The 22201-nt window shown below is 45.1% G+C and overlaps 1 protein-coding gene across 1 annotated transcript in view; it reads right to left on the minus strand.

Moving 5' to 3' along the window:
- Positions 1-22201, minus strand: part of IGSF21 (immunoglobin superfamily member 21) — a gene marked incomplete in the record, with an annotated part of 572073 nt that overhangs the window by 132244 nt on the left and 417628 nt on the right. Inside the window, 1 exon segment of the mRNA XM_073601561.1 lies at positions 3188-3303. Within this exon segment, the coding sequence (XP_073457662.1) occupies positions 3188-3303 (116 nt within the window).

The following is a 22201-nucleotide window of genomic DNA, read 5'->3' on the forward strand; positions in this document are numbered from 1 at the left end:
TATATGTTGTGGGTATCATCACTCAATATAGGATCTACCTCAGATATTCCCTCCCAACATTTCTTGTCATGTGGACCCATTCACCAACATGCCTCACACAAAGTCCTGCTTTCTATCTCTAAAATTTTTTTAGCCAGCTATTAGAGTTTTCAGGATGCCGGAAATGGCTGTCCCCATGCAAATAAACCTAATGGCTGTCTGGCATCCAAATAAGCAGAATTTAACCCACAGAAAGCTTCATGCTCTCCTATAGGCTGAACCAATTATGGTTCCAAACAATACGCCAAAAAAGCTATAGGGCCCATTCACACCATGTTTTAATAAAAAATACACAGGTTGTTTTCAGTAGGGTTAGTTCTTATGTATACATTGTGCCAATGCATGTTGTAAAAATAGCAAATTTTTATACAACGTGAACCTGAAATTCTCCATTGCAGTGGGACTATGCCCACACTACATAGGTGAACCCTGCTAATCCAGTTCCTGCAGCGTCTTCTCCCCACGCTCTAGCAATACTACACCGGGCCCTGCGGGGTCTTCTCCCCCCATGCTCTAGCACTAGACTGGTCACTGCGGGGTCTTCTCCCCCATGCTCTAGCACTAGACTGGTCGCAGCGTTGTCTTCTCCTTCATGCTCTAGCAATACTAGACCGGTCCCTGTGGCATCTTCTCACCCCATGCTCTAGCACTAGACTGGTCCCTGCGGTGTCTTCTCCCCCATGCTCTAGCAATACTAGACCGGTCCCTGCGGCATCTTCTCCCCCCATGCTCTAGCACTAGACTGGTCCCTGCAGTGCCTTCTCCCCCATGCCCTAGCAATACTAGACTGGTCCCTGCAGTGCCTTCTCCCCCATGCTCTAGCAATACTAGACTGGTCACTGCGGTGTCTTCTCTCCCGTACTCTAGCACTAGTAGACCAGTCCCTGAGTGTCTTCTCACCCATGCTGTAGCACTAGTAGATCACTCCCTGTGCATCTTTACCCCCATGCTCTAGCACTACTAGACCGGTCCCTGTGGCATCTTTACCCCCATGCTCTAGCACTACTAGACCGGTCCCTGTGGCATCTTCTCCCCATGCTCTAGCAATACTAGACCGGTCCCTGCTGCATCTTCTCCCCCATGCTCTAGCACTACGAGACAGGTCCCTGCGGTGTCTTCTCCGCCATACTCTAGCACTAGTAGAACAGTCCCTGCATGTCTTCTCTCCCACGCTCTAACACTAATAGACCGGTCCCTGTGGTTTCTTCTCCCCCATGATCTAGCACTACTAGACCGGTCCCTGCGGTGCCTTCTCCCCATGCTCTAGCACTAGTAGACCAGCCACTGAACATCTTCTCTCTCACGCTCTAATACTAGTAGACCAGTCCCTGTGGTGTCTTCTGCCCCATGCTCTAGCACTAGTAGACCAGTCCCTGCGACACTTCTCCCCCATGCTCTAGTATTAGTAGACTAGTCCCTGTGATGTCTTCTCCCCCATGATCTAGCACTAGTAGACCAGTCCCTGTGGCGTCTTCTCCCCTATGCCCTAGCAGGCCTGGCATCAAGACCAACGAAGGTTCCATAGCACTGCATTGGACATGATGATGCCGAGGGAAAGTCACTGTCTAAGTACAGGGAGGCGCCATCTGCTAGGGGAGCAGGTAAGTAAAACTGCATTTCATGGAATAGTTAACCCTTGCAGTATGGGCACAGCCTCAAGGGGCAAGACAGAGTTTTCATATTTCCCCAAGTTGAGCTTTAAACACAACTTTCACCCATGCTTCATAGAAATTTTCCAATGAAATTCAATTAGAAATCTGTGTAAATCTTGGGTTGAGGTTTACTAAAAATGGAGCAATCAGAATATGGTGTAGCTGTACTTGATAGCCAATCAACTTCTAACTTCAGCGTGTTCAATTAAGCTTTGACAATAAAACCTGGAAGCTGATTGATTTCTCTGCAGAGCTGCACCAGATTTTGCACTCTCCAGGTTTAGTAAATCTCCCCAATAGTGTGCTCTGAAAAGTCTGGAGGCAGTACCAGTAGGTTGATGACATCACCTTCTTGGGGTCCCTCTCTCCTGTTCAACATTCTTTCACCCATGATTTGCAGAAATTTTACAATTAAATCAAACTAGAAAAAATGTATTACTCTTGTATAAAAGTTGTGTGAATCTTGGGTGAAAATATTTATAAAAAGACCCCTTAATGTCCTCTTAAAGGTCTAGTAGCAGTACCAATAGGTTGAGGACATCACTTTTTTGGGGTTCCTCTCTCCTGCCCAACATTCTTTCAACCATAATTTGCAGAAATGTTCCAATTAAAATCCAACTAGAAAAATGTATCTTGTATAAAAGTTGTGTGAATCTTGGGTGAAAACATTTATAAATAGACCCCTTTATGCCCTCAGAAAGGTCAAGGGGCAGTACCAATAGGTTGAGGACATCACTTTCTTGGGGTCGCTCTCTCCTGTCCAACATTCCTTCATCTATGATTCTCAGAAATGTTCCAATTAAATCCAACTAGGAATATGCTTGACTCTTGGATACAAGTTATGTGAATCTTGGGTGAAAAACTTTTATAAATAGACCCTTTAATGTCATTTGAAAGGTTTTGGGGCAGCACCAATAGGTTGATGACCACCTTCCCAGCTCCTCTGCCCAACATTCTTTCCTCTTCCTCATCAAGCACCCCTCCTTGTCTGTCCCTCCAGCCGGACTTTTCCGGGCTTCTCCACTGCCAATCAGGCGGCCGTATAACACCTCCAGGCTTGGCAAATTAGCGACACCACAGATTCCCCAAAGACACCCAGATGCTGAATGTTGTTCTCCACCCTTGTATAGAACTTCTGGCATAGCAACCTTTCGTCTTAGAAAACAACAGCAATGTTTTCTCAGCTGCCTTGGAAGATCACTGACTTATGCAATATGATGAGACTTTTATCTTAAAAGCAGAAAGCAATGTTGATGTGCCAAATGGAGCAGCAGATCGGATTTCCATTTATTGGGGTCAGATTGGCTGACGTGATTTCCAATAGGTTGGCACCCTCCGCCATTTTGCACATCTGCATGGTAAATAGGATGGATAATGGCTTGAAAACCTGGAAGACCAACCAAACTCCTAATTTACTCATCTCTGAAGCTTCATGCTAATGATACCACACATCGGCAGAAATCAGTTAGAAGACTCTCTCTAAGGTTAGCACTGACCTGTGGAGCTGGCTTTCCTCCGTACACAATGCACACCAAGGTGAAATTCTGGGCCTGGTACCTGCTGAATGGAGCTGGCGTATCGGCAGCGACCACTGCGATGGAGACAGGAGGGGCTGTGGAGAAAATAGAAGAAAATGGTTATGGAAGTTGCAATGCAGTCTCAGCTTTAACCACTTATAGTGAAACTCTACAAGAAAATAATAGTTGCCAGGTCATTTATGTACATTACATGGATTGTATTGTAATTCACTGAAGATTCTTACATGCTTCTGCCTTTTAGGTACTGGGAAAGGCCACTACATTGACTTCCTCTAACTGAAGGGAGTGGGGGGAGGGAGGTCGTTTATCAGTTATAATCACATCATCAGTGCTCTAATAAGAGAGCATCCATTGGGAAAACAATAAAGCAATCATATCAGTAGAAAAACAAGGGATTTTTGTGTCGGGGGATGCAAAGTCGCTAGTGTTGCCATGATTACAAGGGAAGCAAGCTTGCTGAAAAAAATACCAGGATCACATGAAATGGAACTAAGCCCTCCCATCCATCGAGCATGTCATCATCTCATCCTCTATTTAGGTCTGCATCGGTCATAGTGTTGCAGACCTGGACAAACCATGACACCAGCCATTTAAGGGCTTCAAAAATAAATTGAGAGTTGACATAAGCCACCGGTAACTGTGGCTCCGTACCATATCTGAGGACCCCATAATGGTAGCCTGGATACCCTTGGTGAGTGCACCTGTGGAACCTTCCTGGCCACTCCAATGATAGGGTCGCCATCACCAGACCACCACCCACTCCTGACCCAAGCCAGCGGTTATAAGCCTCTCAGGCATAGTCTAATTTATCCGCCTCCTATCAGTTAGAATCACATCATTAGTGCTGTAATAGGAGAACATCAATTGGGAAAACAATAAACCAATCAGATCAGTATGCAAGGTCCCCAGTGTTGCCATGCTTACACGGGAAGCAAGCTTGCTGAACAAAATACCAGGATCACTTGAGATGGAATTAAGCTCTCCTATCCAACGAGGACTTCATCATCTTATCCTCTATTTGAGTCCGCATCCATCATGGTGGTGCACACCTGGATCAGATATGACACCAGCCATTTAAGAGCTTCAAAAATCAATTGAGAGTTGACATAAGCCACCGGTAACTGTGGCCCTGTACCATATCTGAGGACCCCATGATGGTAGTCTGGATATCCCTTGGTGAGTGCACCTGTGGAACCTTCCTGGCCACTCCAATGATCAGGCCGCCATCACCAGACCACCACCCATCACCTTATCCTCTATTTAAGTCCACCTCCATCATGGTGGTGCACACCTGGATCAGATATGACACCAGCCATTTAAGGGCTTCAAAGTTCAGTTGAGAGTTGACACACTGTGTATGGCTCAACTCCATCCCACTGACTCAAACTTTATTCAGGTTTCAGTCGCTTCTTCAACCAAAAGGCCCGATCAGAAGAAATATACTTCATTTGACACTGCAAAGCCTCATTCTCCTGGAGGTTCCAGATCCGGAACAAGCCCTGTACCATACCTGAGGACCCCATAATGGTAGCCAAGATACCCTTGGCGAGTGCACCTGTGGAACCTTCCTGGCCATTCCAATGATACCAGACCACCACCCACTCCTAACCAAAGCCAGCTGTTAGAAGACCTCAAGTATAGTCTGATGTCTTGGCCTCCTAAAGTACACCACTTGAGTGATACAATAATGAGGCATTTCTTGTCTTAACTATTCTTCATATCGCTGGCATCCACATCATTGGTACAAATGATTCAAGCTTTACTTGACCCATTTGGGCCCCCAAATGACAAACTGGTGCTGAAATCGATTGAAAAGCATGTGCTTGCCTAAAGTATAACTAAAGGCAAAAGATTTTTTTTAGTTTTAGAAGGTGCAGAGATGGATTAGAACAACCGTTAAGTTTTTATTGCTATATGTGCCCTCCTTAGGGAGATTTTCTCTCACTTCCTTTTGGCTATGGGACAGGAAGTGAAGGTAAATCTCCCTAATGGGACACAGAGGGTTAAAAGAAAAAAACCTGATGGGGTTATAACCCTCCCTTACTCTATCCAAACTCAAAAAAAAAATGTTTTGCCTGTAGTTCTGCTTTAACGTCTGTAGATGACAAAGAGATGCACAAGAATTCGTCCCTTTCCTGGCCACTTGTTCCGTGTTGGAGTTCCTACCAGGAACCTGCGGTGAACATTTACATTTATTGAAATGAGATATTTTCAATATTTAAATCTATTCAAATGAGACAATTTGCCTGCCAGCTCTGGCACTTCTGTGCCTGGGGAGAATGGATGGCTCTATTGCTCTAATGAAGTCAGAGGGATCTCAGGTAAATTGATCTGCCTCTCAGCTGGTACAACAGTAAATCATGAGAAACCTGGAACTTAAATCATACCCATTTCACGTATCCCACCTTCCAGAGCCAGTAGTGCTCACACACCACACAGAGAAAATACAGAGATGGGTGCAAAACGGTTATCTCTGCCCAGGACCAAAACTATCCTTCCAAAGTTGTCCTTTTTGTCAATTTTATTCAACCTGCTAATATGTAACATCTCTACAAGACCACCCCAACATACTGAGCATGGACTCATAACCTGCTCTCCGACTCTGACCACCCCAACATACTGAGCATGGACTCATAACCTGCTCTTCGACTCTGACCACCCCAACATACTGAGCATGGACTCATAACCTGCTCTCCGACTATGACCACCCCAACATACTGAGCATGGACTCATAACCTGCTCTCCGACTATGACCACCCCAACATACTGAGCATGGACTCATAACCTGCTCTCCGACTATGACCACCCCAACATACTGAGCATGGACTCATAACCTGCTCTCCGACTATGACCACCCCAACATACTGAGCATGGACTCATAACCTGCTCTCCGACTCTAACCACCCCAACATACTGAGCATGGACTCATAACCTGCTCTCCGACTCTAACCACCCCAACATACTGAGCATGGACTCATAACCTGCTCTCCGACTCTAACCACCCCAACATACTGAGCATGGACTCATAACCTGCTCTCCGACTCTGACCACCCCAACATACTGAGCATGGACTCATAACCTGCTCTCCGACTCTGAAGTTGACTAATTTCTTCTTCCCTTGCAGGACCCTAGGCACATACAAGGCATGTACCAACAGTAATGCAAAAGTGGGCATAACTATTTTATTAACTTACATGGGTTGTTTAAATTTCACATGTTGGTAAAGTAACTCTTCCTCTATAGCAGAGGTCTCCAAACTGCCGCCCTTTGCTTGCTTTTATCTGGCCTTTGGGACACTATTCCTCCCACTGACACCAATGATGAGGCACTATTCCTCCCACTAACACCAATGGTGGGGCGCTATTCCTCCCACTGACACCAATGGTGGGGCACTATTCCTCCCACTGACATTAAACAATGGGGCACTATTCCTCCCACTGACACCAACAATGGGGCACTATTCCTTTCACTGACATCAACAATGGGGCACTATTTCTTCTACTGACACAAGTGATGGGGCACTATTCTTCCCACTAACACCAATGATGAGGCACTATTGTTTCCACTGACACCAATGATGGGGCACTACTCCTCCCACTGACACTAGTGATGAGGCACTATTCCCCCCACTGACATTAAACAATGGGGCACTATTCCTTCCACTAACACCAATGATGAGGCACTATTCCTTTCACTGACACCAACAATGGGGCACTATTCCTTCCACTGACACAAGTGATGGGGCACTACTACTCCCACTGACATTAAACAATGGGGCACTATTACTTCCACTGACACAAACGATGGGGCACTATTCCTCCCACTAACACCAGTAATGGAGCACTATTCCTCCCACTAACACCAATAATGGGGCACTATTCCTCCCACTGACACCAACGATGGGGCACTATCCCTCCCACTGACATCAACGATGGGGCACTATTGTTTCCACTGACACTAGTGATAGGCACTATTCCTCCCACTGACACCAATGATGGGGCACTATTCCTCCCACTGACACCAATGATGGAGCACAATTCCTCCCACTGACACCAATGATGGGACACTATTCCTCCCACTGACACCAATGATGGGACACTATTCCTCCCACTGACACCAATGATGGGGCACTATTCTTCAACTGACACCAATGATGGGGCACTATTCCTCCCACTGACACCAATGATGGGACACTATTCTTCAACTGACACCAATGATGGGGCACTATTCCTCCCACCGATACCAATGATGGGACACTATTCCTCCCACTGACACCAATGATGGGACACTATTCTTCAACTGACACCAATGATGGGGCACTATTCCTCCCACCGATACCAATGATGGGGCACTATTCCTCCCACTGATACCAATGACGGGACACTATTCCTCCCACTGATACCAATGATGGGACACTATTCCTCCACTGATACCAATGATGGGACACTATTCCTCCCACTGACACCAATGATGGGACACTATTCTTCAACTGACACCAATGATGGGGCACTATTCCTCCCACCGATACCAATGATGGGACACTATTCCTCCCACTGACACCAATGATGGGACACTATTCTTCAACTGACACCAATGATGGGGCACTATTCCTCCCACCGATACCAATGATGGGGCACTATTCCTCCCACTGATACCAATGATGGGACACTATTCCTCCCACTGACACCAATGATGGGACACTATTCTTCAACTGACACCAATGATGGGGCACTATTCCTCCCACTGATACCAATGACGGGACACTATTCCTCCCACTGATACCAATGATGGGACACTATTCTTCCACTGATACCAATGATGGGACACTATTCCTCCCACTGACACCAATGATGGGACACTATTCTTCAACTGACACCAATGATGGGGCACTATTCCTCCCACCGATACCAATGATGGGGCACTATTCCTCCCACTGATACCAATGACGGGACACTATTCCTCCCACTGATACCAATGATGGGACACTATTCCTCCACCGATACCAATGATGGGACACTATTCCTCCCACTGATACCAATGATGGGACACTATTCCTCCACCGATACCAATGATGGGACACTATTCCTCCCACTGATACCAATGATGGGACACTATTCCTCCCACTGATACCAATGATGTGACACTATTCCTCCCACTGATACCAATGATGGGGCACTATTCCTCCCACTGATACCAATGATGTGACACTATTCCTCCACCGATACCAATGATGGGACACTATTCCTCCCACTGATACCAATGATGGGGCACTATTCCTCCCACTGATACCAATGATGTGACACTATTCCTCCACCGATACCAATGATGGGACACTATTCCTCCACTGATACCAATGATGGGGCACTATTCTTCCCACTGACACCAATGATGGGGCACCATTCCTCTCATGAATACCAAAGCCAGGACATTTTCTACTCCCACTGGTCACAGTCTGGACCCTCTAAAGTCTAAAGGACTTTAAGCTTCTTATTCCATCTGTGCACATCGCTCTTGTCATTGGTTTTATTTCCACAAACATCCCGTATCCTTCTATGGATGTCTGATGGCCTGCACCCCCCATTCATCAAGAGCTCAATCTCCGCACGTTGCTTCTGCTCGGAATCCTTTACTTGCAACGAAAAAGAAGCGGAGTTCCTACAGCGGAAGAGTTACTCTACCAACATGTGAAATGTGAATGACCTATGTAAGTTAGTAAAAAAAAGTTAGGCCCACTCTTGCATTACCTTCGGTACATCCCTCGTACGTTTGTTACTTTTTCATCAATGGTGTACTCTGAAATAAAAGCTGCCAGACACGGGTTGTAAATATTCTTTTTTTGCTCAATAAAAATTGATACAGAAATCTGTGCAAGAACTCCACTCAATTGTTTTTCTTTATATTTTTAGCTTGGATAGAATTGGGAAGGATGAGAGTCTCTGTCAAGTTTTAATTGCGGTATGTGGTCTCATTTGGGGGGTTTTCCCTCACCTCCTGAAAAGGCACCTGAACAAAAAAAGTGTGGTCCCCAGCCCCCCCCCCCCCCCCATAGTGGACATAGAAAGCACCATAAAGTTGACCGGTTTTTGAAGTTCTCACCCTTCCTGATGCTCTCCAAAACCCAAAAGTTATGTTTACCAGAGTTCTACTTCGAGATACAGTATCAATGTAGGATTTCGCGTTTAATCAAAGATTTATTTTAATCCAGCAATGTGGCATTTCCGATCGAATACAAGTGTAGATTTTGGATTCCAAATTAAAATTTGGATTTAAGAGGATGAGGATGTCTCATTCTGGTACCTCTTGTCTCCTTTTTACCCATTCATTTAAATTCCTCATTGCCCTCTATCAGATGTCTATATGGCAGATTCTCCAACCAGTCCTTAAAAGTAAAAGTCCAGTCAAATGTTAACTAAGCCTAAATCTACTCCCACCCCAATAAACCTAGCATAAACCTACTCCCACCCCAATAAACCTAGCCTAAACCTACTCCCACCCCAATAAACCTAGCCTAAACCTACTCCCACCCCAATAAACCTAGCATAAACCTACTCCCACCCCAATAAACCTAGCCTAAACCTACTCCCACCCCAATAAACCTAGCCTAAACCTACTCCCACTCCAATAAACCTAGCCTAAACCTACTCCCACCCCAATAAACCTAGCCTAAACCTACTCCCACCCCAATAAACCTAAACCTACTCCCACCCCAATAAACCTAGCCTAAACCTACTGCCACCCCAATAAACCTAGCCTAAACCTACTCCCACTCCAATAAACCTAGCCTAAACCTACTCCCACCCCAATAAACCTAAACCTACTCCCACCCCAATAAACCTAGCCTAAACCTACTCCCACCTCAATAAACCTAGCCTAAACCTACTCCCACCCCAATAAACCTAGCCTAAACCTACTCCCACCCCAATAAACCTAGCCTAAACCTACTCCCACCCCAATAAACCTAGCCTAAACCTACTCCCACCCCAATAAACCTAGCCTAAACCTACTCCCACCCCAATAAACCTAGCCTAAACCTACTCCCACCCCAATAAACCTAGCCTAAACCTACTCCCACCCCAATAAACCTAGCCTAAACCTACTCCCACCTCAATAAACCTAGCCTAAACCTACTCCCACCCCAATAAACCTAGCCTAAACCTACTCCCACCCCAATAAACCTAGCATAAACCTACTCCCACCTCAATAAACCTAGCATAAACCTACTCCCACCCAAATAATCCTAGCCTAAACCTACTCCCATCCCAATAAACCTAGCCTAAACCTACTCCCACCTCAATAAACCTAGCATAAACCTACTCCCACCCCAATAATCCTAGCCTAAACCTACTCCCACTCCAATAAACCTAGCCTAAACCTACTCCCACTCCAATAAACCTAGCCTAAACCTACTCCCGCTCCAAATTTGTATAACTATCACTCCAACCAGTCCTTAAAAGTAAAAGTCCAGTCAAATGTTAACTAAGCCTAAACCTACTCCCACCCCAATAAACCTAGCCTAAACCTACTCCCACCCCAATAAACCTAGCCTAAACCTACTCCCACCCCAATAAACCTAGCCTAAACCTACTCCCACCCCAATAAACCTAGCCTAAACCTACTCCCACCCCAATAAACCCAGCCTAAACCTACTCCCACCCCAATAAACCTAGCATAAACCTACTCCCACCTCAATAAACCTAGCATAAACCTACTCCCACCCCAATAATCCTAGCCTAAACCTACTCCCACCCCAATAATCCTAGCCTAAACCTACTCCCATCCCAATAAACCTAGCCTAAACCTACTCCCACCTCAATAAACCTAGCATAAACCTACTCCCACCCCAATAATCCTAGCCTAAACCTACTCCCACTCCAATAAACCTAGCCTAAACCTACTCCCACTCCAATAAACCTAGCCTAAACCTACTCCCGCTCCAAATTTGTATAACTATCACTCCAACCAGTCCTTAAAAGTAAAAGTCCAGTCAAATGTTAACTAAGCCTAAACCTACTCCCACCCCAATAAACCTAGCCTAAACCTACTCCCACCCCAATAAACCTAGCCTAAACCTACTCTCACCCCAATAAACCTAGCCTAAACCTACTCCCACCCCAATAAACCTAGCCTAAACCTACTCCCACCCCAATAAACCCAGCCTAAACCTACTCCCACCCCAATAAACCTAGCCTAAACCTACTCCCACCCCAATAAACCTAGCCTAAACCTACTCCCACCCCAGTAAACCTAGCCTAAACCTACTCCCACCCCAATAAACCTAGCCTAAACCTACTCTCACCCCAATAAACCTAGCCTAAACCTACTCCCACCCCAATAAACCTAGCCTAAACCTACTCCCACCCCAGTAAACCTAGCCTAAACCTACTCCCACCCCAATAAACCTAGCCTAAACCTACTCTCACCCCAATAAACCTAGCCTAAACCTACTCCCACCCCAATAAACCTAGCCTAAACCTACTCCCACCTCAATAAACCCAGCCTAAACCTACTCCCACCCCAATAAACCCAGTCTAAACCTACTCCCGCCCCAATAAACCTAGCCTAAACCTACTCCCACCTCAATAAACCTAGCCTAAACCTACTCCCACCCCAATAAACCTAGCCTAAACCTACTCCCACCCCAATAAACCTAGCCTAAACCTACTCCCACCTCAATAAACCTAGCATAAACCTACTCCCACCCCAATAATCCTAGCCTAAACCTACTCCCACTCCAATAAGCCTAGCCTAAACCTACTCCCACTCCAATAAACCTAGCCTAAACCTACTCCCGCTCCAAATTTGTATAACTATCACTTTAAAGCCTACTGTGGATATCATAAGACAGTATCTGTTTTTAGTTACATAGTTAGTCAGGTTGAAAAAAGACTCAAGTCCATCCAGTTCAACCTTAAAAACAATAAAATAAAAAATAATCGTACAATCCAATATACCCAATTGTATACCCTCAGTTGATCCAGAGGAAGGCAAAAAACCCCAGCAGAGCATGCTCCAATTTGCTACAGCAGGGGAAAAAATTCCTTCCTGATCCCCCAAGAGGCAATCAGATTTTCCCTGGATCAACTTTACCTATAAATGTTAGACCAAGAGTTCATCATTAAAAACAGCTGCAGGTGTCACCCAAGTGAACCTGTTGCATAGCTATGAATGCCAAAGCCCACGTTTAATTTGAAGCTCTCACTCCAGGAATTCAGCCACTTTCTAAAATGTGGCAGATTACTATGGGCTCAGTCTAATGAGGTGCAAAGCATCTCCTGGACTTCTCCTTAAATTGACATTTTTACTGAGCGCCGGGAGTACAGCTGCTGCTATACTTTCAGTGCTCTGACACTGGACCTCCTAGGCTTAGCTCCTGCAGCCGTATGCAGCCACTTTGCCCACTGCTGCTGCTGTGTTGGAACACCGGTAGAATATAGTGACAGCTGTACTCCTGGAGTTCTGTAAAAACTGTCAATTGTAAGAGAAGTCCATGAGGTGGCATGCACCTAGTTGGACTTAACCCATAGTAAGCCAACACATTTCAAGGCGAAGTACAGCCAAAGCTCTTTTGGTTGTACTTCTCCTGTGGATCACAGGAGTGCAGTTCGTTCTGCACTCCTGTGACTCATTTTAGCAGACAGCGGGCTGAAGCCCTCTGTCAGCTGATGTCACAGAGCTGGTCCAGGCTGCGGAAAGATCATGACCATATGGTCGAAATCCACCCAGAAACCTGGACTGGCACCCGGCTCAGCCTCTCAGCTCCTGCTCCTGCCCCCTCCACAGCCCAGCACTCCAGTGAGTGGGAGGGGGGGGAGCAGAACACAGAACCGGTGATTGCCTCATGGAGCTCTGAGAACTGAGCGATCGGTGGTCTTTGATTGCTCAGGCCCCCTCTTAGAGTTGGAGGGGGACAGATGCAGCATCCCCTTAGGCAAGTGTGATTTAAAAGACAAATATATACTTCTCTTGTAAGAAAGTGGCTGAACTCCTGGAGTTTCGCTTCAAAGTGGAACACAAAATCAAAAATGACAAATTTCATGCCATCTGGCAGCAGCATTAACATTTGTTTCTTCTCTGGGTCCGCCTGTAACTTGCTAGAACAGGGCTCCTTCAGCAGTAGATAGATATGTTTAATTGGACCAAAAATGTAAATCCCAACTTCATCTAAACAGGTTTTAAGTAGTTACAGAAACCAGATTTTCCTTTTGGATAAAAGGTTTACACTGAATAAACAAAAAGTTGACTGTTGTAAGCGCCTCCGGCAGTCTTGTATGGTTTGTACCAGCCCCGATAACTGTCATTTTTTGCTGGACAACCCGATCTACATGTAAATGTGGGAAATACATAAATAAAAGCTTTCAAACTAAAAAGGAATTCATATACTGAATATTGGGCTTTGCAGGTTATTGCCTCATACAGTTACCAGATTAAAGCATTTTTTCCCCATAGTCTTTCTTTCAAGCTTACTTCTGGCCAAAACCTGTAAGCCTCTAAGCAAAAAAGCTGTCGGTGAATTTATTTATTTAGACAGAAAAAAAGAAAATCTTGTTGATGACACATTGAGAGATGATTCTTCGTGAAGCCGGTAAACATCATAAATACACATTTTCTATCATCCTTTCCCATACCTCACATTATAACACTGCGTTCCTGTTGAATCTTGCATGATTTGCAGAATAAACGGAATGGGTTATAAAAGAGCGGTAATAGCCTGAGAAATGTTGATGAACTCCACGTCCAGCTCTAAAAACATACAAAGTCTTTACAATAATCTACAATGTCCAGCTCTAGTCACACAAGGTCTTCGCGATAGTCTAACTCTTCAACACCCGGGTCCAGATATACAAGGTCTTCACAGTACTCTCCAACATCCAGGCCTAGACGTACAGGTTCTTCACAAAACCTTTCAACTCTTCAACTCTAGTCATACAAGGTAAACTCAAACATCCAGCTTTAGTCATACAAGGTCTTCCCAACACTCTTCAACATCCAGCTAGAGGCATACACAGTCTTCACCCTACCCTTCAAATGTGCGGCTTTAGTCATACAAGGTATTCACAAAACTCTTCAACATCCAGCTCTAGTCACACAAGGTCCTCACAATAGTCTAACTCTTCAACACCCAGCTCCAGATATACAAGGTCTTCACAGTACTCTCCAACATCCAGGCCTAGACATACAGGTTCTTCACAAAACCTTTCAACTCTAGTCATACAAGGTATTCACAAAACTCAAACATCCAGCTTTAGTCATACAAGGTCTTCCCAACACTCTTCAACATCCAGCTCTAGGCATACACAGTCTTCACCATATTCTTCAAACGTGTGGCTTTAGTCATACAAGGTATTCACAAAACTCTTCAACATCCAGCTCTAGTCATACAAGGTCTTCATAACACTTTTAAACATCCAGCTTTAGTCATACAGGACAAAGGTCTCCACAAAACTCTTCAAACACATGTCTCTAGAAATAGAAGCTCTTCACAACACTCCTCAACTTCGGGCTCTATCATACAAGGTCTTCATAACACTCTACACCACCCAGCTCTAGTTATACAAGGTCTTCACAACACTCTTCAACATCCAGCTCTAGGCATACACAGTCTTCACCATACTCTTCAAACATGCGGCTTTAGTCATACAAGTATTCACAAAACTCTTCAACATCCAGCTCTAGTCACACAAGGTCCTCACGATAGTTTACCTCTTCAACACCCGGCTCCAGATATACAAGGTCTTCACAGTACTCTCCACCATCCAGGCCTAGATCTACAGGTTCTTCACAATACCTTTCGACTCTTCAACTCTAGTCATACAAGGTATTCACAAAACTCATCAACATCCAGCTCTAGTCATACAAGGTCTTCATAACATTTTTAAACATCAAGCTCTAGTCATACAGGACAAAGGTCTCCACAACACCCTTCAAACACCTGTCTCTAGACATAGAAGCTCTTCACAACACTCCTCAACTTCGGGCTCTAGTCATACAAGGACTTCATAACACTCTTCACCACTCAGCTCTAGTTATACAAGGTATTCACAACACTCTTCAACATCCAGCTCTAGTCATACGAGGTCTTTAAAATACTCTTCTAATGTCTGGCTTTAGACATACAAGTTGATCACAATACTCCTTAACGCCTCAATGTCTGGCTCCTGACATACAAGGTCTTCACAAAACATTTTTTTCTTAACTTCATTTAGAAACAACATTCGGTGTAATTCATACAGAGTCTCTGCAACACTATTCAGAATTCTGTGGTGCCTCCACGCGCCAAATGTTGATGTAGGCGACAGATTCATGTACCTGTTGAAAATATGTATGTGAATTAGGGGCAAGCACTGCGTGTGAAGGTGCACTGATTGTCCATACGGACATTCCCTTCTCTGTACAGCGGAGCTCCCTTCCCACCACTGCAGCTGTCACAAAGACAGTGCAGCTGCCAAGGAGTTTCGTAGCTGAGTGGGCGGAGCCTGACGAGGAGGCTGAGACACTACTTCCCAATCAGGTCTGCTTCCTCCATGTGATTGACAGCAAGCAATGGATGGATTTTACATTGGCTATAGATCTGCCCACTGCCTGCTATCAATCACAAGGGGAGCAGATCTAATGGTGAAATAGCTTCCTCATCAGGTTCTGCCCACTCAGCTACAAAACTCCTTGACCGCTGCAGTGTCTTTGTGACAGCTGCAGTGGCGGGAAGAGAGCCTCACTGGTTGGTTACAGTTGACCTTCAGTTTCATTATTTATAAACAGTAGCTAATTTATTTATTAATTTTTTAGGTTGATGCGGTCATAGCACCAATAGAATATACCTGAATCTGTTGCATGTATTGGTAAAGCTACCGAAATGAGCAGCAGGGATTTTTTTCATCTGGCGTAGGTCTCAAGGGATAACAGCAGGATCCAACACTCAGGTCCGTACTCACAATCTCCCTGGATACGTGGATGCTCTCCTTCCAATATCAGACAGACGTTTCTCCTGTGAACTTTACAGACCATGTCCTCAGTGAAATCCCTTGGTTAGTTCCAGAGACTTTTATCAAAGAGGACCCCCCAGCTTTAGCATAGCTGGAACCTTGATGAGCATAAGTAGAATTTCAGCTGGGCTGCCTAGAAGGACGGCAGCCCTTCAGGCTGGGAACTTCTCTTCCTCAACAAGAACAAGACTGCCCCAGGCCCTGGGCTATTTATGTACTCCTCAGCCACCTACTGGGCACCCTCCCCCCAGGGACTATCCAAGACCACCTAAAAATTCAGGTTGTGGGTCTGCCTTTTCCATAGGGTTGCCACCTGTCCAGGATTCACCTGCACAGTTCGGGTTTGGAATCATGCATTCGGGGTTCAGACTGTCTGAGACCTGGACACATTATTCAGACCGGACTAAGTCTCCCCTCTTCTCTCTCCTGCCTCTAAGTTAGTAAGCTAAGGTAAATCAGGGTTCTCAGAGCACTCATTACATCAGAGCTCCCCTTTACACCAGAGGCCACAGTGCTCCCCTTTACATCAGAGTCCTCTTTGTACACCAGCGCATCCCTTATGTTAGAGTCCCCAGAGTTCTCCCTTACATAAGAGTCTGCAGAGTCCCCCCTTACAGTGAAAAGGAACTCTGCGAGTTCAGGTGTAAAAGGGGAACTCTGTGGACTCTGATGTAAAGGCGGACTCTTGTGATTAACTGCATATGGTCAGAAATGTTATTTAATAGCAACATATATGCATTGTTTATCTATACATACTATGAAAAAAAAAATTGCGACGCCGAAGTGTTCAGGTTTGACTTGAAGAAAAGGTGGCAACCCTACTCTTCCAGCTCATTACATTCTAGAATCCTCCAGAAGGCAGGGGGAAGCAGTCGAACTCACAGCCAGTGAAGCCTAGAACAGTCCAAAGCAATCGCAAACTGCTCCGCTGATTACAGGTGAGCCAAAATGACTACGCTTACCTAGCCTATCTAGCAGCTTATCTAAGAGGGTGCTACACAAGTTCTACAGATTGGCGGTGGATAGTGGAGATACACAGGACATCAAAAAGATACCCTTTGGGGTTTGTAGAAAATGCACTTTCAGGGCTGGGCTCAGCCCTTCCTTCTATGAGCTGGCCGCTAAGCTGTCGGCTAATTGCCAGCTCCCATCTCTCCCCACAGTTACTCAGCTGTTGATGATATCCTGCTCGTCAGTCCTGCCTACTTAAGCCGTCCAGTCCAGAGGAGCTCTGCCTTCGCCTTGGTCACATAACAAGAAATTAACTCCTGCATTCCTGTTTAAAGCCTGGCTTTGCTGACATCCTTTCTGGCTCCAGATACCGCTTGCTGTTCCACTACTTTGATCCCTGACTTCTGGCTTGACTGACTATCCATTCAAGTTACTGAACTCTGGCTATGTTTTGACTACGTTTGTTCTTTTTACTTTTATTATTAAACAAGTGTGATTTAACTGTACTTCTGTCTTGGTCTGATTTCATGGTTTCTGACAAGTTCTAATAAGAGAGAAGACTTGCACTCAGTTATTGTACAATGGGATCTTGGCTCAGTTGGGCAACTGCAAACTCTGAAGACGCCTCCTAGCCAACTGATCTCGAAAGAGGAAACAATTCTCATCACCAGCCACCATTGCTTCCCTGAGATAAAAGGTGGTGGCATTTCTGCCTGGTCAGCATATAAAACCTGCATGCTCGTCCGACACGGGGACGTATGCTTATGCCAAAATCCCTCAGAATAATGTGGTTTGACATACAGATCTTCTGACTGCCATCTTGCGCCTAAAAAAAAAACAAAATGGAGGTCTGTAGCTCCTTAATCCTGAGCTGAGCGATTAATGCAGCGTACGTGTCTGGTAGGAAACACACGCACACACAAAACGCTGGCAGGTATCATTGCCGACTTCATCAACCCACCAAGGTGCGACAGACGAAAGTTTACTCTCCTTTCTTTCATTCAGCCCTTCTGTGCCAAGCCTACAGGGACGGCGGGTGATAAAACTGCAGAGATCCAGCAATCTATTTTACTCACACATCGTAAAGAGGCCAATTAAAAAGGGGGAAAAAAAAAGAGAGCCGTAAAAAAGAAAAAGGGGCCGGCAGTTTGGAGCGCCGTCGCCCTGGTTGTGTTCTATGTGCACGCTGACAGCAGACTCGGGCGGCCGGGGACTTAATGACCTACAGCGTGTGCGCACGTTGCTGGGAGAAAGGAGGCAAATTATGGAAGCCTATAAAAGTGCGGCAAGACATGGGTTTATTATAGAGCCCACATCTTCACCGCTTTAATTAACTTCACTCCTTTGTGCCGCTCTTTCTTTTTTTTTTCATCTCGCTGAGAGAAAGTGTAACCCTCGCCGTTCCAAAGTCTCAGGTACATCATTGCTTACCAACCATGCTCTTTATCTACCAAAATTGGGGGGCGATTCTAATTGCATAGCTTGCCGTACCTGGGTACCCAATTCAGGATATAAGATCCTGTACCCACTTCCCGCGCCTTAACATTTCCAGTTCCTTTGACTCCCCCACAGGGGAACATTACCCATTATCTCCATTACCTAATAGTCTCCAACCTTGTTAACCTGTGCTCTACACTAGTTCTGCTCGATAACTTTAACCACTTTCAATTCAGCTTCACAACCGCTGAAGATGATGGCAATGGAGAGGGCATTTGAATATGGATATGGCTAGTTAGGTCCTAAGGCCCTCCAGGGGATCAACTCCATATGCAATGTCTGCTAAACCTGTCCCCTTTCCCGCCTCCATGAGTTCACGTGATCAAGCCACCTCCTCGCCAACCACAAAATAGCACAGCGGACGCTCCCGTCCATCCACATTGCTGCAGCTGTGATGCCTTGCTTAACGGTATGGCCATAATGTAACTGGAGGCTTAGCATTCCAATCAGAGGAAAGCATTAGACTTGCTCATTGGAAGGGTCTAGTCTCTGCAGTGAACCTCTGCAGAGAGACCGCTGCTTCCACACAGTGAACAAGGATCCTTCTCTGCAGCATGCTGGAAGGGGTCAGGCTTTTCTACTAAAGCTCTGAGTACACTTTTTGATGAACCTCAACTGGGTTCTAAGGTCTACCATAGTCCTACATTTGTTTGCCCATTACCTTCCCTTGAATTTATATTATATTCAATTGCCACGCCACTATATGCAAATGCGGTTTACATATGCAATGCTAAATTCTTCATTCATGTTAGTCATAAAAAAAAAAAAAAAGAGGCTTCCCAGCTCATTTTAGCCATCCATGAAATATTGCGCTGAGATCAGAACGACCCCCGAGGGCCTCCGGGTCTGAGCGATGTGAATATTCCGCCGTTTACGTCCATCCATCACCTCAGAACGTTGCGCTGTTCCTAAGTTCCCTATAGCGCGCATACGCTTCTTCCTCGTGAGAAAAACAAACATATAGACCTTACAATATTGTGCGATATGCAGAGAGGAATAGGAGATTTTACATAATTCTGGAAAGCAGCTGCTAAATTAAATTGAGTCTATCATCAGAGTTTTGCATAATCACATCTAAAACGAAGTAGCGCCCGGGGTGGTACCGAGAAGCTCGCGCTCGTGTTTTTTTTTTTTTTTCGCAGAGATATCCATATTCCTGAATTATATTTTGCAGCCCAAGATTTTATAACTCGGAGAGAGCGTGTATAGATATAATTGTATTTCCCAACCAAAAGTACGAGCAAAGTGACCTAGATGTAAATACTTCCATTGGAATATTAAAGCTGAACTGCAATAAGACAACGGAATGCAGAGACTTCATACATGGATGTGACTTGAATTCCCTGCTTAAATTCTGTTCAACCAATCTTGGGACTCATATCCACCCATGCCACCCTGAAGGGTGACATTGTCTTCTCGATTACTATACAGCAGCCTTACCCCAGAGAAACCCTTCATTTTCAGGTCTTGGGGGAACCTTACTAAAATAAATTGGATGCCATTGGGAAAATGTCCCTCAACTTGGTGGTCAGTGAGAAGAATGTCCCTTACATTGGTGATCAGTGAGAAGAATGTTCCTTACATTGGTGATCAGTGAGAAGAATGTTCCTTATATTGGTGATCAGTGAGAAGAATGTTCCTTACATTGGTGATCAGTGAGAAGAATGTCCCTTACATTGGTGATCAGTGGGAAGAATGTCCCTTACATTGATGATCAGTGGGAAGAATGTCCCTTACATTGGTGATCAGCGAGAAGAATGCCCTTTACATTGGTGGCCAGTGGCAAGAATGTCCCTTACACTGGTGGCCAGTGGGGACTATGCTCCTTACAATGTTGGTCAGTGGATAGAATGCCCCCTACATTGGTGGCCAGTGGGAAGAATGTCCCTTACATTAGTGGCCAGTAGGAAGAATGTCCCTTATATTTGTAGCTAGTGGGGAGTATGCTCCTTACATTGATGGCCAGTAGAAAAATGCCCCTCACAATGGTGGTCAGTGGAAAGAATGCCCCTTAGATTGGTGGCCAGTGGGAAAATGCCCCTTACAAAGGTGGTTAGTGGGAAGAATGCAACCTTACATTGGTGGCCAGTGGGGAGTATGCTCCTTACATTGGTGGCCAGTGGGGTTTGGGGAGTATGCTCCTTACATTGGTGGCCAGTAGAAAAATGGCCCTTACAATGGTGGTCAGTGGGAAGAATGTCCCTTAAATTGGTGGCCAGCGGGCAGAATGTCCCTTACATTTGTGGTCAGTATGCTCCTTACCTTGGTGGTCAGTGGGAAGAATGCTCCTTACATTGTTGATCAGTGAGAAGAATGTTCCTTACATTGGTGATTAGTGAGAATGTTCCTTACATTGGTGATCAGTGAGAAGAATGTACCTTACATTGGTGATCAGTGGGAAGAATGTCCCTTACATTGGTGATCAGTGAGAAGAATGTCCCTTACATTGGTGGTCAGTGGAAAGAATGTTCCTTACATTGGTGATCAGTGGGAAGAATGCTCCTTACATTGGTGGTCAGTGGAAAGAATGCTCCTTACATTGGTGGCCAGTGGGAAAATGCCCCTTACATTGGTGGTCAGTGGGAGGAAGAACGCCCCTTACATTGGTGGTCAGTGGAAAGGAAGCTCCTTCTATTGGTGGACAGTTGGAAGAATGTTCTTTACATTGGAGTCAGTGAGAAAAACGCCCCTTAAATTGGTGGTCAGCGGGAAGAATGACCCCCTTTACAGAGAGCTAAACAAATCATTTGTGTTATTGTGCCAAGTCTGCCAAGTGGTGTTTTGGTCCCAGAAATATGTAGATGCTATCAGATATGAGGTAAATTAGCCACTGTTCAAGGAACTCCTTGCCTAATTCGTCTAGAGCATCCTTTTTCAACCAGGGTTCCTCCAGAAGTTCCTCGAGCTGTGCCTGACTGACCTTACATTTGGTGATGCCTGCATCGTTTCTAGTCCAAAGCCATTTGGCACAGCCAGCAGCATGATGCCAGTACTTTCAGCTGTCTATAAGAGTGGTAGTCTGAACACCACTGTATGAATGGCATTTTTCTCATTGACCTCTAATAAATTAATTGTTGCAGAGGTTCCCCAAGACCTCAAAATTATTTGAGGGTTCCTCTGGGTTAAAAAGGTTGAGAAAGTCTGCTCTAGGGGAACCCTTGGGTTCCACAGAACCCTGGCTGAGAATGGCTGCTGTACAGAAATACACTAATTAGGTCATCAACATAGCACTAAGTAAATAGAAACATTATTCACGCTAGACAAGAAGCCTCAAACCTAATTCATCATCCGGAGTCCACAGCAGACAAACCATAGAACCAAAACCAACAAATAACTACTGTTATTGGACTACCACGAACATCATACGAGCCGAATCCTCACTCTAATATCAGTTTTAGATTGAGAATCTTTGGTTGGATGATTTTTAATGGAGATACTGTAGGTAAACCAATGTGTTTTGTTTTTTTGTATAAAAAATGGACTTCTTTGGAATCTGGATGCCAATAATGTTTTTTTATTTTATTTTATATGACTTATATTATGT

The sequence above is a fragment of the Aquarana catesbeiana genome, linkage group LG10 (genome assembly GCF_042186555.1).
Source record: "Aquarana catesbeiana isolate 2022-GZ linkage group LG10, ASM4218655v1, whole genome shotgun sequence".
In the NCBI taxonomy this organism is placed as follows: Eukaryota; Metazoa; Chordata; class Amphibia; order Anura; family Ranidae; genus Aquarana; species Aquarana catesbeiana.